Here is a 13613-nt window from a genome sequence, read left to right as displayed (position 1 = left end):
AAAGAGAAAAAAAAAACCACAAGACGCACCTCTTGGTCGTCCTCACCACACGTGGGGCACGTCGGCCCTGCTTCGCGGCGGCGGGCTGTGTCTCCTGTGTCGCTGCACGCTGCACGCCGCACGCGTCATGTCAGCTTCACGCCGTCCAGGGTGTGCTCGACGACGGGCATGTGCTCGGCCAGGCGGTTCGGGTCGCGCATCATGGCGAGCACGTCCTCGTTCCTGCCGGCCAGCTTCCGCCTGACGGCCTCGTATGTCTCCTCGCGCGCCGTGTACTCGCGGATGACGGCGCCCGTGGCGAACTCGACAAAGACGCGCGTGTCGCGGATGCGCAGCACGACGTGGTCGAGGCGCATGAAGAAGCGCACCAGCAGCAGCAGGCGCGCGGGCATGACGCGGACCTTGCACGACAGCATGGCGATGCCGTTGTCCGCCAGCTCGTCCTCGTACAGCACCACCTCGTCGAAGAAGCGGATCGGGTCCGGGCGGCGGAGCAGGGCGAGCGGGATCGGCTCGGCCGTGGGCCGCAGGACGGGCGCGGGCGCGGCGGGCGTGGTGCCGCGGTAGTCGGTCGTGTAGGACCAGTCAAACGGCCGCACGACGTCCTTGATGTCCTCGAACTGCTTCTGCCGGTTCTGCTGCCACTCGGCCGAGCAGGCGACCTGCAGCATGCGCGCGCCCGTCTTGTCGACGCGGTCCAGGGCGTCCAAGGCGTTGAACTCGATGAACCAGCCGCTGGCCGCGTGCTCGATGCGCGCGAGGTTGTCGCCAAAGATCATCTCGGGCGGCGCGATGCCCAGCGCGCGGGCCATGTCGTCAATGGGGCCGGCCTTGAGGATGGGCAGCTTGCGCGTTGTGACGGTGAAGCCGCCCGCGGCGGTCACGGACGAGTCCGCGGGCGCGCCGTTGAGCGCGGCCATGTCGGGATGTCGGGACGTCGGGACGTCGAGGTGTCGCCGTCGCAGTCGCAGTCGCCGTTGCAGTCACAGTCGCAGTCGCAGTCACAGTCGCAGTCACAGTCGCCGTCGCAGTCGCCGTCGCCGTCGCCGTCGCCGAGGAGTGGCAGTGTGGGGTCGGTGGGGTCGTCATGTTCCCAGCTCGCGCACCGTCGTCGCAGCAACGGGCGGCTGTTTACGAGGCGACGACGGCGGCGGCTAGCGACTGTGCACGGAACGCTCCCCAGCGGCGCACTGCGCACCCCAGCCATCCAGCGAACATCACGCAAGCGACGCAGGCCATTGGCGACCGCATACTACGACGGGTTCCTACGACGGGTTCTTACGACGGGTTCCTACGACGGGTTCTTACGACGGGCTCTTACGACGGGCTCTCACGACGGCTTCTCACAACGGGTTTGAGCCTCGCAGACTGCGCCGTCCTCTGCCGCTGCCCTGAGCCTGCGCGTCTCTCGCCCGCCCGCCGCCCCCAGCATGGCGCACGTCTCGCATCTCGAGGCCGCCTTTGAGCGCATCAGCGTCGCCGATGAAAACGACGACGACCAGGTCGCCGCCCCCCACAAGGCCAAAGTAGCGCGTCCCTGCCCGCCCCGCGTCGCCCGCGCTGACACAGCCAGGCGTCCCTAGCGACCACGGCGTCCGCGTCGCTGGCCGGGCTCGCGTCGTCGGCGTCGGCCGCGAACCGCATGAAAGTGCCGCTGCAGAAGCTCGCGGCCGCCAATGCCAGCAAGCTCGCCCACGGCGCCGTCGCCAAAGCCGCGGCCAGACCCGTCGCGGCGGCGGCGGCGGCGGCCGCGGCGCAGCCCGCGCGCCCGTCGGACGGCCACCGCCGCACCCTCACCGACAGCGCCGTCCCGCCGCAGCCGCAGCCGGCGGCGCCCAAGCAGTGGCACCTCGGCATGTTCGAGATTGGCAAGCCGCTCGGCAAGGGCAAGTTTGGCCGCGTCTACCTGGCCAAGGAGCGCACGTCGGGCTTTGTGTGCGCGCTCAAGGTGCTGCACAAGTCGGAGATCCAGCAGGGCAAGGTCGAGAAGCAGGTGCGCCGCGAGATTGAGATCCAGTCGCACCTCGCCCACCCCAACGTCCTGCGCCTGTTTGGCCACTTCCACGACGCCAAGCGCATCTTCCTGATCCTCGAGTTCGCCGGCAAGGGCGAGCTGTACAAGCACCTGCGCCGCGAGCAGCGCTTCGCCGAGCCCAAGGCCGCCCAGTACGTCGCCCAGATGGCCTCGGCGCTCAAGTACCTGCACAAGAAGCACGTCATGCACCGCGACATCAAGCCCGAGAACATACTCGTCGGCGTCCACGGCGAGATCAAGATCAGCGACTTTGGCTGGAGCGTCCACGCGCCCAACAACCGCCGCAACACCATGTGCGGCACCCTCGACTACCTGCCCCCGGAGATGCTCAAAGGCGCGGGCAAGGACAACTACTACACCGAAAAGGTCGACCTGTGGAGCCTGGGCGTGCTGACGTACGAGTTCCTCGTCGGCGAGGCGCCCTTTGAGGACACCCAGGTCATGACCCAGCGCAAGATTGTACGGGGCGAGTACACCGTGCCCGCGTTTGTGAGCGCCGAGGCCAAGGATCTGATCAAGAGGGTATGCAGTCGCGCTGACGAATCATTGCGGACCACACTGACCCATGCAGCTGCTCGTCCTGGACCCCGAGAAGCGCATCGCCCTCGAGGACGTTGAGAGACACCCCTGGATCCTCAAGCACTGCAACGGCAGCTCGAGAGCCTACGACCGCAATTCAGACAAGTTTAGGAAGAGTTCGGATTGACGCTCTTGTGACTGCTGCCTTTATACTGCCATTTACGACACACGGCGCGGCGTTTGGTTTCAGCTGGCGCATCTTTGGCGTTGGGCTCCCTTTGGAGCAGACACACAGGCATCGTGTGGTTGAATACATTACTGATTCTTTTCTGATTAAACGCATTGATTCTTTTCTGGTTGCACGCATTGTATCTTGCACGCATTGAGTCTTGCACGCATTGTATCTTGCACGCATTGTATCTTGCACGCATCGAATCTTGCACGCATTGTATCTTGCACGCATTGTATCTTGCACGCATTGTATCTTGCACGCATTGAATCTTGCACGTTGTATCTTGCACGCATTGTATCTTGCACGCATCGAATCTTTTCCGATCAAACGCGTTACATCTTTTCCAATCAAACACATTACATCTTTTCTAATCAAACGCACCATTGCTTGCTTTCCAATCACAGGCATCATCGATTCTTTCTGATCAAATACGTCATTGATTCTTTCTGATCTAATATATCATTGATCTTTTCATCGGGAGCTCACCGTCATCCTCGCACTTTTCTCTATTCTACTCAAACCCACAAGAATATGAGCGCCCATCCATGCTATTGAAACAGAAACGAAAAAAAAAGAAAAAAAAAAAAAAAAAAAAAAAAGGGAAAACTAAACCGAAAACACACTACCAAGACATGCACACCGAGACATTCTCACCCTAATCTGCGCTGCGCTCCGGAGAACGACAGCCGATGTTGAGCAATACCCCACACCAGCCCTGATGCCGCTGTGCTGTGATACTATTGCCCAATAAGTCTCCGAAGCCAGATAGTGCTTGCGCCCCGTAAATGCTTATGCCGTGAGGTGATTTCTAATGCTTTTTCTGACACAAGCGAGTCATCGCCGGCTTTCTTCCAAAATCTCACGACTCCTGAAACTCCGTTTTGTCATGCTCAAACATGCGCTCGCCTGCGCGCTGCTTGGAAAAAAAAATCGCTGATGCTGGTACTGTAGAACTGTATGATGATACACCATTGAATCCATATTCAAAGGCTGAAAGATAGGGTTTTGTGATCCTCGGTTCCTTGACAAAACTCTGTTCAAGGCAAAGGCACCTGCAAGATTATTGCGCCTGTTGTTGAGGCGAGCTCTGCATCGAGCGAGACGTCTGTATGGGTGTGAAGAGATGCTTCATGTTGAGAGTAAGGTCGTTGATGCCGTAGTCCTCCATGACCGTAGTGACTGAGCCGAAGTCGATGCCTTTCTGGGTAGAGTCGTTCGCGACGTGTGTCCTGATCTGCTTGAGAAGGTTGAACACGTGTCTGCAACGAAAGTCTGCGGGTGCTGCCCATTCCTCTCTCCGTGAGCTCCTGAGGAACAGACGAGCCAGGAAATAGTAGTGCACACCATCTCTGCAGAAGCCCAGTCGAGGCTGCGTCGGCGGATACTGTAATACCAGATCAATGTCCCAGCATGTCTTCCACAGCTCGAGAGCTTGAACGGTTGATCGTAGCAGTTGCTGAACCTGTTCGCTGACACCGTTGGGTGGGGTAGCAGGCGTATCAGGAGTGCCGATACCGCTTGTGGACACCCGTCTGAGGAGTTGGCGTTGAATATTGAAGATTTGAACGTGGATCGCATGGATAAGGACTGCGACCTGTTAGCATAGAACTCATGCACATGCTTGGGAATGAACACTTACGAAACTTGCCGAATGCATTGGTGCTGCGTTCGGGCAGTTGGCCATGCGTGCCTCTGTAAAGTGCCTGCAGAGCCTCTGACACGCCTAGTTGCTTTGCGCGTCTACTTCCAGAGACATTCGCAACTTGTGCAGCCTCGCCTCGCAAGCCTAGTGCACTTGCGCAGTCCTCTTCGCTCTTCGCTTCCCAAGCTGCATCATCTGCCGGTAGCGAGACCTTGATCTCGTGAACATCGAACTGTGGCTGCGAGTTGAAGAAGATTGTACTGGCTGAATCAAGAAGGAAGATGTACGCCATCGCTCTGACCCGCTTCTCGCTCTCGACCCACGTATTCCAGTTCCAAGAGGCAACTTCGTCGCCGTTGATAGGCCCAGGTTCGTGCAGAGAGCTGAATCCAGGATTACTGCGAGGGAGAGGCTGCAGAAACCCTGCTCGACGGGTGACGCTGGCAAACATGAAGAACTCTTCACGCCCTTGCTGCCGTTGTCGTGGACTTCCATGCCACAAGAACAGGCTGTTGAGCAGACAGAGCGCTTCAAACTCCTCTATGTCGGTCGGACAGTGCCTGTTAGGGTCCAGGAGATGACTCTGGTTTTGATCCATTTTGTAAATCTGACTCGAACGCAGCACCGCACCACGAACGAGCTCCATCAGCCAGCGCACCGACTTTGGAGTCAGTCTATCAGAGTAGACCGCACCGACGCAACACATGGTGAGAACGAGACCTTCATACGCTGCAACTGGGTCGAAACTGGGAGTGTGAATGAGGGGCCAATGACAATGGAAGTGTTTGTATTCCCGGAGAAGGTGATTGATATTGTCGGGGGTAAGAATGCTTTTGAGCGCCTCGTACGAGTAAGCGTCATTAGATCCGGGAGCCAGGAGTGACGCGTTAGGGAAACAGAAGTTGAGAAGAGCCTCGGACTTTTGTTGGAGCGGATCAGAGGAAGCAGGTGGCCAATTGTCAAGATACGGGGTGGAGTCGACGAAACCGGGATTCGAGTATAAGCCTGAGAACATGGTATCATATTTTGGTGTTGTATCATCTGTGTTGTTCTAAAAGGTACCGGTCAGAACGCCAGTCGCTTTATGTTGGTTTGGGCCACCTGCCATACTGGATCCATTCGCGAAGTGTGATTCTCCGTTGACGCTGTTGACTCCGTTGAAAGCGCCGCCGTTCCGCCACATGGAGCTGTCTTGACCGTTGGGCATGCCGTCGACAGCGGGCATGGAGGTCACGCCGTAGGAGGCCGAGTCGCCGCTCTCGGACTTGACGGGCATGTTGTTCTGGGCCATGTCGTTGTTGACAGCGGCGTGACTGTAGTTGTTGAAGTGGTTGGCCGAGTCCGCAGCGGCGGCAGCATTTTGCTGCTGTTGCTGCTGTTGCTGCTGTTGCTGCTGTTGCTGCTGTTGCTGCTGTTGCTGTTGCTGTTGCGCCGCAAACGAGTTGGCGTCGTGCGCGGCGTTTGTCATCGCATTGGGACGGTAGTCATTGAAGTTGAGCCGCGCCTGTCCGTATGTGTCAAGCGCAGACATGCTCCTCCTGTTCTCCTCGACACCGCTGCCAGGGCGGTTGATCAAGCTGTTGGAGCGCGACGTTCTGGCGGACATGGAGTGCTGATCAGCAATGGAGGGAAGGTCGCCGCCGTAGCCGTTGGCAGCCACGGCAGGCATTTGCGGCATACCCATGGCGTAGCCAGCATCAGAGTACGGCATTGAGGTGCCCTGGATGTGGTTGAGGTATGAGGTAGCCTCAGCGCCATTCGGCGGACGGTTCTTCTGCAAGTGTTGCTGCGCGTGCTGCAGGTGGTTGGCGCCGGTAGGATTGCCACGTCTGATGGAGCACTTCTGGAAGTGGCGCTTCAGGATATCACTTCGGCTAAAGGTGTCCTTACACAGATGGCATTGGTAGGGTCGCTCGCCGGTGTCTGTGTCACGTCAGATTGTGCGCGAGAGGCTAGAGTCGAGGTACTTACGTCGCAGAAGGTGGCGCTTCAGATGCTTCAGGTGCAAATACGTCTTGTTACAGTGAGGGCACTCGTACTTGCCCTCGGCGTTCTTCGTTGCTTGAGTCGGCGCCTTTCCAGCGGCAGGAGCTGGCCGACCAGGGTGGGTGGGCAGAACGCCGCGTCGGCCTTGCTGACCAACGACGTGGACGGGCTCGGGCTCCTGGTTGGCAAGGACCGGAGGATGGGGGTAGAGCGAGGGGTGGTTCATTCCCATGCCGCCCGCCTGGCCGCTCAGCTGGTGTGCGTTGTGCTGGGCAGCTGCAGTGGGCAGCAGCGGCGCCTGCGAGTAGGCCGATGACATGGGCATGTACGACGGTGACGGCTGGATGGGCCGCAGCGGCGGGTGCTGCAGCGGGGGCATTGTACTACTGCCGTTGGGCGCAGACGTTGCAGGCGTGTGCGGCGGCTGCGGCGTCTGGGGATTGCTGTGGTGGCCGCCGTACAACGAGGGATACGAGGCAGCGCTGTGCAGCGGAGGCAGCGTGGGCAGGTTCTGCTGCGCGGCGTTGTAGCCCTGCTGGCCAAGGTTCTGGTACTGCGGGAGGCCAGACTGGCGGAAGCGGTCGGGGGCGTCCATGGTGAGGGAGTCCAGCGCGCTACGAGGAGGGCGCGCGGTGCGGTGATGGGGGTGAGACGCGACCAATTGGTGTTGTCTGTGACGATCTCATTCGACGAACGCGAGGTTCGAGCGACGCGTGTGACGGCTGCTAAGGCGCCGACTGGGCAGCACAAAGGCAGAGATGGGGAATGGAGGTCCACGAAAGAAGAAGCTTTGTGGAGCCCGTGTGGGGGAGGGAGCTGTATGGAGCTGTGGACAGCAGACACGCGACGGCAGCTACTCCGTGAAGGGCTCGATGGGGGAGAGGTGCCCACAGTTGTCTGGGAGCAAATTGGTGAGGAGTTGTGTGGCGACGGCCGGGCTGACGGTAAGGTGGTGGTAGGAGAATAATCTGAGCTATGATGATGAGGTCTCTGCTCGGACGCTTCTCTAGCGAGCCAGGGACTGCGGCGCCTGTGTGTGCGGGCGATCGAGGGCGGGCCCACTTTCAGCCTCCAAATCGATAACGGGCTGGTGCAGGTGGAGAGCAGAGGCACGAGCAGTTAGACAGGTGAGACCCACGAAAAGTCGTCGGTGATGGGGTAGGTATGGCTGGAGGAGGGGTGGTACGCAGTGAAACTACTCGGCGAAGTTTTTTGCGCGAGTGAACTGTTAGAGCAGCGACGCCGATGTCCCGCGCACAATTCCTGCTTCTGTCGTCGGTGGCCGGGTCTTGCCGGAGGATGTTGTGCTTGGAGGATACGTCTGGCAAGAGGGCAGAGAGTGGGAAGGGTAGGCGACGAGGCCCACTAGAGGTTTTTTGAGACAGCGGCAAACGCGTTCGGGTGCATATGCATATGGAGCAATACTGTTACGAGGGAGATGGACAGCAACATGTACGGCCGATTCAGAAGCCAGCTATTACGACAGACACGTGATGCCACCGGATAATGGCTTTTCACGTACGTGGTGGTGCTGCTAGGAGGCATTATTCGCGATGCCGTCTCTGCTGAGCGAGGAGGCGCCCCTGCAAAACTTCGTCACGGGCTGCGATCGGCCCCCGGAGACCTGCTAGCCACGCAGGTCGCCCAATTGTGTTTCTGTATGTAATCTGAATTATCCTATTCTACGCGCCCTTTGCGCTCCTGAGTCGTGACAATTTCACACTGGTCTCTCTGAGGCCATGCTATGAATCGACGTCTACGAGTGCGGTTTCATCCCGCCACGGACGCACGGCAGCAAATCGATAAGAGCCTCAAAGGCGTTAGGCCCTCCGTCATTCCACAGCTGCGTAAACCAAAGTCTGTCACGCTTGCTGGTTTGGCTGCAATAAATCTCGGACAACTGTCTTTGTTTAACGCCTCGACAGACCTTCGCCATCATAAGGGCTCTCTTTGAAATCCGTTTACAAACGTCAAGCGCAGCGCACAGGGCCGGCGCAACTTTTAAGCAACTGTGCCGAACGAACGTACTGCGGCTGTGGCTGGCTTCGGCTTCAAGGGTATTCCTGTTTCCGCAGCCGATGAAACTGAACGCGTCCCATGGTGGCCTTCGATATCTGTTTCATCGGATTCCAGCAACTCACGGACGATCCAGACAAAACGCACATCGGTCGGTGCTCTTTCTTGACTGATGGATATCGCCATTGGTGCTGCTTCTCCTCGTCGTCGCCGAGGTTGTTCTCGAGTTGAAAAGAATGACGTGGTTTTGAGTGGAAAGAGAGACTTGTCAGGGGTACCTGGTCCAAGCCGCTATCTTGGCTGGGAAAACGGCGTCCTTTCGGGCCTTCGGTCTTCGTTCGCGCACCAAACATCTTCGAGAACGCTGCATGGAACTTCTCGAAACTGTTCGCGCTGCAGCGAGCGCAAGCGTAAGTACGACCTGATTTGCGAGCGGAATTGGCCTACATGTGCAACGAGACGTAGTTGAATAAGGGTCCGTCAGTACCATGGTCAGCTTATGCAAGCTCATGTACGATACGGTTAGCGTACATTATCCGCGATACCAACAAACGCTGGGAGCTGACGATGTCGCATCTCAAAGCGGCATCCCGAGCGCGGATACCGGCTTTTAATCACATAATGTGACACATCCGATACTCGCACGTTGCCAATGCTACCTCGCAGCAGCCATGTCAGTCGCTGCTGTCAGTTGCTGAAGTTTTGCGTTGCATTCTTTGCCAAGCTTGGTAACTCTCCGCGACTCAACAGGCTACGGCGTCTGGCCAACAGATTGTGGCAGACTGGACCCGCAGAAATTTCTCGCTGCCTGGAATTGCCGACGACTGCTTGAGCAGCTCTGCGAGTTCATTGTTGGAAACTATCCTGGGTGTAATGTCGACGGCGGTGCGTGGTTAGTGCCCAGCCATGTGTGCCCCCACGTGTTTCGCTCATACTGTGGGATGCTTGCTGCACGCCTCGTAAACCAGTCACCCAACTGGTGCTAGGTTTTGCAATGTTCCAAGCCTGCACGAGCACCTTGCTGTGCTGGCATTTCCGCAGCGCGAAGTTGGGCGACCAGAAGCGACTTGAAAAGGACACACTGTAACCTCGACGAAGTTCAAATAAGCTCAGTCCCACTCCACGGTTACATACCCGCATCTGGGAGTGGATGGTTTCGGTTGTGGGCAAAGAGTGGGCTGTCGCTTCGACTCACCTCGCAGTTTGACACGGAAGGAGCGGCGAGCCAGGGAGCGAAAATGTCGTGCAGCTGAACATGGTCTGCGGCACCCTGCCTGCTCAAGCAGCCACCCTGCCACCATGTCTGCTCGGATCTCCGGTCACGAGCACCGCGGCCACAATGTCGGTGAAGGAATTGCACATCCGGTCAGTGCAGCCTGGATAGCGTCTCGCGGTACCGGAAGGACTCTTCCATCCAATTTCAAGTGGCTGGGCGACGCTGGACTTGGCCGAGTGTAAGCGATCTGCGAGTGTTCGACCCGAATTTGTTTCGAATTGTACTCGCGGTGGACGCCTCGTTGCGAGGCTGCTCCATACATGAGGCCGTTGATGTCGTGTCTCGTGAGGCCTGTAACGCCAGGTCCTAATTTGGTGGTCATATGAGACCGAAAGCCTCATAAAACGTGCAGTGACTAGAACACGCTTGACAGTGTCAACACACATCTCCTGTCAACCCTCACCTAAGCTCTGGCGGTAGTGCTAGATAGAAACCATCGTGTTATACTGGACTGCGAAACGTGAAAGCGGCTTCGGGCAGTTTCTTGGGTATCGTGGCTCCCTCTTGTGCTGAGCTCGGACGTTACCGGTACCGAGCCCTGGAGCTTTCCAGAATGGCAGGAGAAGCTTCTGCAAGGCCGTAACATATGTACACAGTCCAACAACACATTTGCCAACTATGACTAAACCTCGATGAACTCATCAACGAAATTAACTTGCTTGTTACGGTTGGGCGCTCAAGTCCTCAGATCGAGTGCCCTTGCGATCAACGCACGCAACACCATATCCCGGCCAGTTTTCATACGCACAATGGCCTATAACGCGCCTGAGTCAGCAAGCCCACAACAGACAGCACAGGCCCAGGAATCGCAGCGAAATGATCCAGACGCTCAACCATCTACAAAGGGCCCTCTGTCCCTACCAGAGCCGGGCTCAGACGCAACACAACTCAACGTCAACGGCGAAGGTGTCAGGCTGGACCACCTGGGGCCACTCGTAGTCAATAAGGACGGCTCGCTCTCCAGGATCGCGAACTGGGACAAGATGGCAGAGATTGAGAAGCAGAATACGCTGAGGATACTGGGAAAAAGAAATCAGCTACGACTGAATGGCTTGAAGCATCAAGCTGAGGGTGAGGGGAAATAGGAGGGTGCAGTAAGGGGAAGAGATTGGTTTGGAGAAGCGAACATAGAGTTGGTTTATGAATCAATGGGTTTGAAAGACGGGATGCGCTACTTGGAAGCCCACGTATGTACTTCGTGATTTTCGACGTGTGTTAATGCCTGATCGTTTCGACCCAGGCAACGTCTTTACGCGCGTGCAGTAGCAACTTGCGAAAGACTCGTCGATGAAGCCGTGGTAAGACTGCTTCCAGAAAGTTGAGGTCGACGCAGTCCCCCAAGCCACATAACTGGAAGGTGACACAAATCACTCAAGCTCTTCAATGTCGCTGCATTAGCAAAAGTGAGATGAACAGGGTGGCGTATACGCGCTGATATCGCCTTGCGGTCGGCATTGAAGTAGCACTGGATCGTAGTCTGTCGAAGGCTAATCAACTTCCACAAGCCCGCTATACTCAAGCTGAGTGCCTCGTGACTTCAATGGACAAAGTTCTGGAGCTGATTCAGGGTGTGCAAAACGTCTTGCTGGGTGTGGTGGGTAGATGGTGATGTCATTGTCGATCGCTGGAAATCTGAGTAAACAACATGCTTCAAATCGGGGCAGACGCTAGGCGACTACGCACGCATGTCCTCAAAACGCCGAAACAAACCAAAGTGATTGGTGTCTGAACCAGAGCATCTCAATCCGTCTTGCCGCCATCGCCCTTCCGCGTTCTCTCCCTCAGCACAAGATTGAAGTCCTGCCTCGAGCTCTGGAACTGCTGCGCTCTCATCGCAGAATCTCTGACCGCAGAGTGTCTACTCGTACTCCTTTCCGCATTGATGCTCGGCACCACCAGCCCCTCCCTCGATCGTCCTCTATCATCCTCGCCATCGCCAATCTCAAAAGCATCGTCCTGCAGTTCAATCAAATCGCCCAGGCCGCCACCAGTCGCGCCTACACCAGGCACGACCTTCTGCCTTCCACCCGGCGTGCCAGGCTCGGCAAGCAATTTTTGCGCCTGGGATCCAACTTTCCTGACCCAACCCTCTATCGCGCCGCCAATTTCCTGGAAATTGATGTCTCCTCCCGCTGGCGTAACGATGCCTGAGCTGCGTGTGCCATCTGCGTCAAGCAGTGAGGGCGCCCAAGGCGTGAAGTATTCCTGGCCCGGTGGGGGCGCCATGTTGGGCAGGTGCGCGGCGAACATCTTGTTCAGACCGTCTTGCGCGGGCCCCGGGCTGCGTACGTTACGACCCAGTGTGCCGACGCCGCCAGGGCCAGAGAGCCAGGGCTTCGGCGGCTGCTGTTGGCCGGATGTGCTGCGTTGGCGGCTGTGTGCAGAGAGAGAGGAAATGTTGCTTGAGGCGCGAGGTCGGGTCGGCTGCGAGGGCGAGCCTGTGTGCGTGTTGGGGTTGGTGGAGGTCGAGGAGCGAGGTAGGTCGACGGAGGCGCGTGGCGTGGACGCGACATCCGAGTAGGCGACAGATTTCCGGCGAGCAGGTGGAAAGAAGCCCAGAGCACGGCGGGGCATGCGGGCGATCTGTGTGGGTTGTTTGTCGTTGGGGAGAAGAACCCACGAGTCGTGTGTCCAGGGCTGGTCGGCGGCGGCATTCGAGGATACGACGGAGCTGGAGTCTGTGCTTCTCTGCTTTGGCGTGGTCCAGCCATTGGGTAGGCCGTCGGTGTCTGGCTTCTTCCCTGAAGACTCGGCGAATTCTCCAAGCAGCAGGTCCTCTTCTGGCAGCGCATCTGGCCCTTGTACTGGCCGTCCTTTTGTCCCGCAAGCGTCGACCGGAAGCACGATCGTCTTCTTCGAGAGAATGGTGTCATTTGGCCACATGCGATTGGCCTTGCGCAACACTGCTTGCTCGCAGTTGTACTTGATGCAGACGCCGGCAAGCGTGTCCTGCTTCTTGACGCGGTGTATGTATATCAGCGCGTCGCCGTGATCGTTCTCGGCGGGGGGCGCGGAGGCATTCGTGCGGTCGTCCGAGTTCCTGCGCTTTATGCGGCCAATTGAGTCGGGCTGGAGATGCTCGGTAGCGTTGAGCAGGTCCCGGCGCTTCATAGCCCGCACCATGGCCTCCCTCTCTTCGTGTGTGCCAGCGCCTACATGCGAGCCAGCGCCTGCGGGGCCCCATTGCTTTGGCGGCGGAGCACTGGTGGATGTGCGTCGCGTGTGGGTAGGCCTGCGTCGGCGAGCAGCAGCCGAACCGCTGGCTGCTGTTTCACTGCCGAGGACATTGGCCGCCAGGCCCTGGACTGCTGACCAGGAGTTCCCCCAGAGTCCCGACAGTGTCGACGAAGTGTCGCGAGTAGCTTTCGAGGCTTGGACGCCGGCGGACCTGAGGAATGCTGAGGGCGCTGAAGTGACGTTGGCCGGCGACGCTGTCCTCGAAGCTATCCTCGAGCCGGCCCGCGAGCTGAAGTCTTCGCTGTCATCGGTCGCGTACGTGTCATCTTCGATGGAGATCAACCGCCGTGTCCGCGGACGCAGGGTCGAGGTGCTCTTAGAGGTGGACAACGAGGAACCATTGGTGGTGTTCATGGCATGCGGGGTGGGTCCGGGGGAGCTGCATGTGCCAGGCGTAAGGGTGGACCGGTAAGAAGCATTACTGTAGCATTCTCGGTGTGGAGGGCGAGTGTGCGAGTTGGTCGTGTCTCCAGAAGAGCAAACAGTCACCAGCGAAGCCTGAGGGACCACGGTCGATTGCGATGTACGTAACGGATGGGGAAGCTTCGAGGCCGTGCGCAGGGTCCAAGACGGACGTTTGGTGCCGTGCCGACCAAGCCTCACCGACTGAAGAGCCTCACCCGAGACCTGCAGACTGCTGCCGACTGATTGGAGATGGACAAATGGACCG

General features: G+C 58.2%; 5 protein-coding genes across 5 annotated transcripts; 2 read left to right on the top strand and 3 right to left on the bottom strand.

Moving 5' to 3' along the window:
- Positions 1-125: 125 nt before the first annotated feature.
- On the bottom strand, positions 126-920 carry M421DRAFT_70453 (TIP41-domain-containing protein; the record flags this gene model as incomplete). Its single annotated transcript, XM_033596709.1, has 1 exon — positions 126-920. The coding sequence occupies one exon, from the start codon at positions 918-920 to the stop codon at positions 126-128; it is 795 nt and encodes a 264-aa protein (XP_033445459.1).
- A 510-nt stretch (positions 921-1430) lies between these two features.
- M421DRAFT_8086 (serine/threonine-protein kinase 12) lies at positions 1431-2741 on the top strand (the record flags this gene model as incomplete). Its single annotated transcript, XM_033597516.1, has 3 exons — positions 1431-1526; positions 1574-2557; positions 2607-2741. 3 exons carry the CDS (start codon positions 1431-1433, stop codon positions 2739-2741), a joined length of 1215 nt encoding a protein of 404 aa, XP_033445458.1.
- A 780-nt stretch (positions 2742-3521) lies between these two features.
- On the bottom strand, positions 3522-7394 carry M421DRAFT_260938 (uncharacterized protein). The gene is made up of 4 exons (XM_033588693.1): positions 6400-7394; positions 5534-6351; positions 4426-5479; positions 3522-4373 (listed from the first exon to the last, which is right to left on the bottom strand). The coding sequence occupies exons 1-4, from the start codon at positions 7007-7009 to the stop codon at positions 3847-3849; spliced, it is 3009 nt and encodes a 1002-aa protein (XP_033445457.1). The 5' UTR covers positions 7010-7394; the 3' UTR covers positions 3522-3846.
- A 2903-nt stretch (positions 7395-10297) lies between these two features.
- On the top strand, positions 10298-11264 carry M421DRAFT_423997 (uncharacterized protein). The gene has a single exon (XM_033593618.1). The coding sequence runs from the start codon at positions 10456-10458 to the stop codon at positions 10789-10791; it is 336 nt and encodes a 111-aa protein (XP_033445456.1). The 5' UTR covers positions 10298-10455; the 3' UTR covers positions 10792-11264.
- Positions 11265-11446: 182 nt separating this feature from the next.
- On the bottom strand, positions 11447-13297 carry M421DRAFT_70483 (carbohydrate-binding module family 50 protein; the record flags this gene model as incomplete). The annotated part of the gene is made up of 1 exon (XM_033596712.1): positions 11447-13297. The coding sequence occupies one exon, from the start codon at positions 13295-13297 to the stop codon at positions 11447-11449; it is 1851 nt and encodes a 616-aa protein (XP_033445455.1).
- Positions 13298-13613: the final 316 nt, after the last annotated feature.

The sequence above is a fragment of the Didymella exigua genome, assembly GCF_010094145.1.
Source record: "Didymella exigua CBS 183.55 unplaced genomic scaffold M421scaffold_31, whole genome shotgun sequence".
In the NCBI taxonomy this organism is placed as follows: domain Eukaryota; kingdom Fungi; phylum Ascomycota; class Dothideomycetes; order Pleosporales; family Didymellaceae; genus Didymella; species Didymella exigua.
This window is presented reverse-complemented; position numbering and strand designations above follow the sequence as displayed.

Coding starts and splice junctions, on each gene's coding strand:
- M421DRAFT_260938 (XM_033588693.1), bottom strand. CDS start 7,009: ATGGACGCCCCCGACCGCTTCCGCCAGTCTGGCCTCCCGCAGTACCAG. Junction 5,480..5,533: donor TCGCGAATGGATCCAGTATG/GCAGGTGGCCCA, acceptor GGTACCTTTTAG/AACAACACAGATGATACAAC. Junction 4,374..4,425: donor CAATGCATTCGGCAAGTTTC/GTAAGTGTTCAT, acceptor AACAGGTCGCAG/TCCTTATCCATGCGATCCAC.
- M421DRAFT_423997 (XM_033593618.1), top strand. CDS start 10,456: ATGGCCTATAACGCGCCTGAGTCAGCAAGCCCACAACAGACAGCACAG.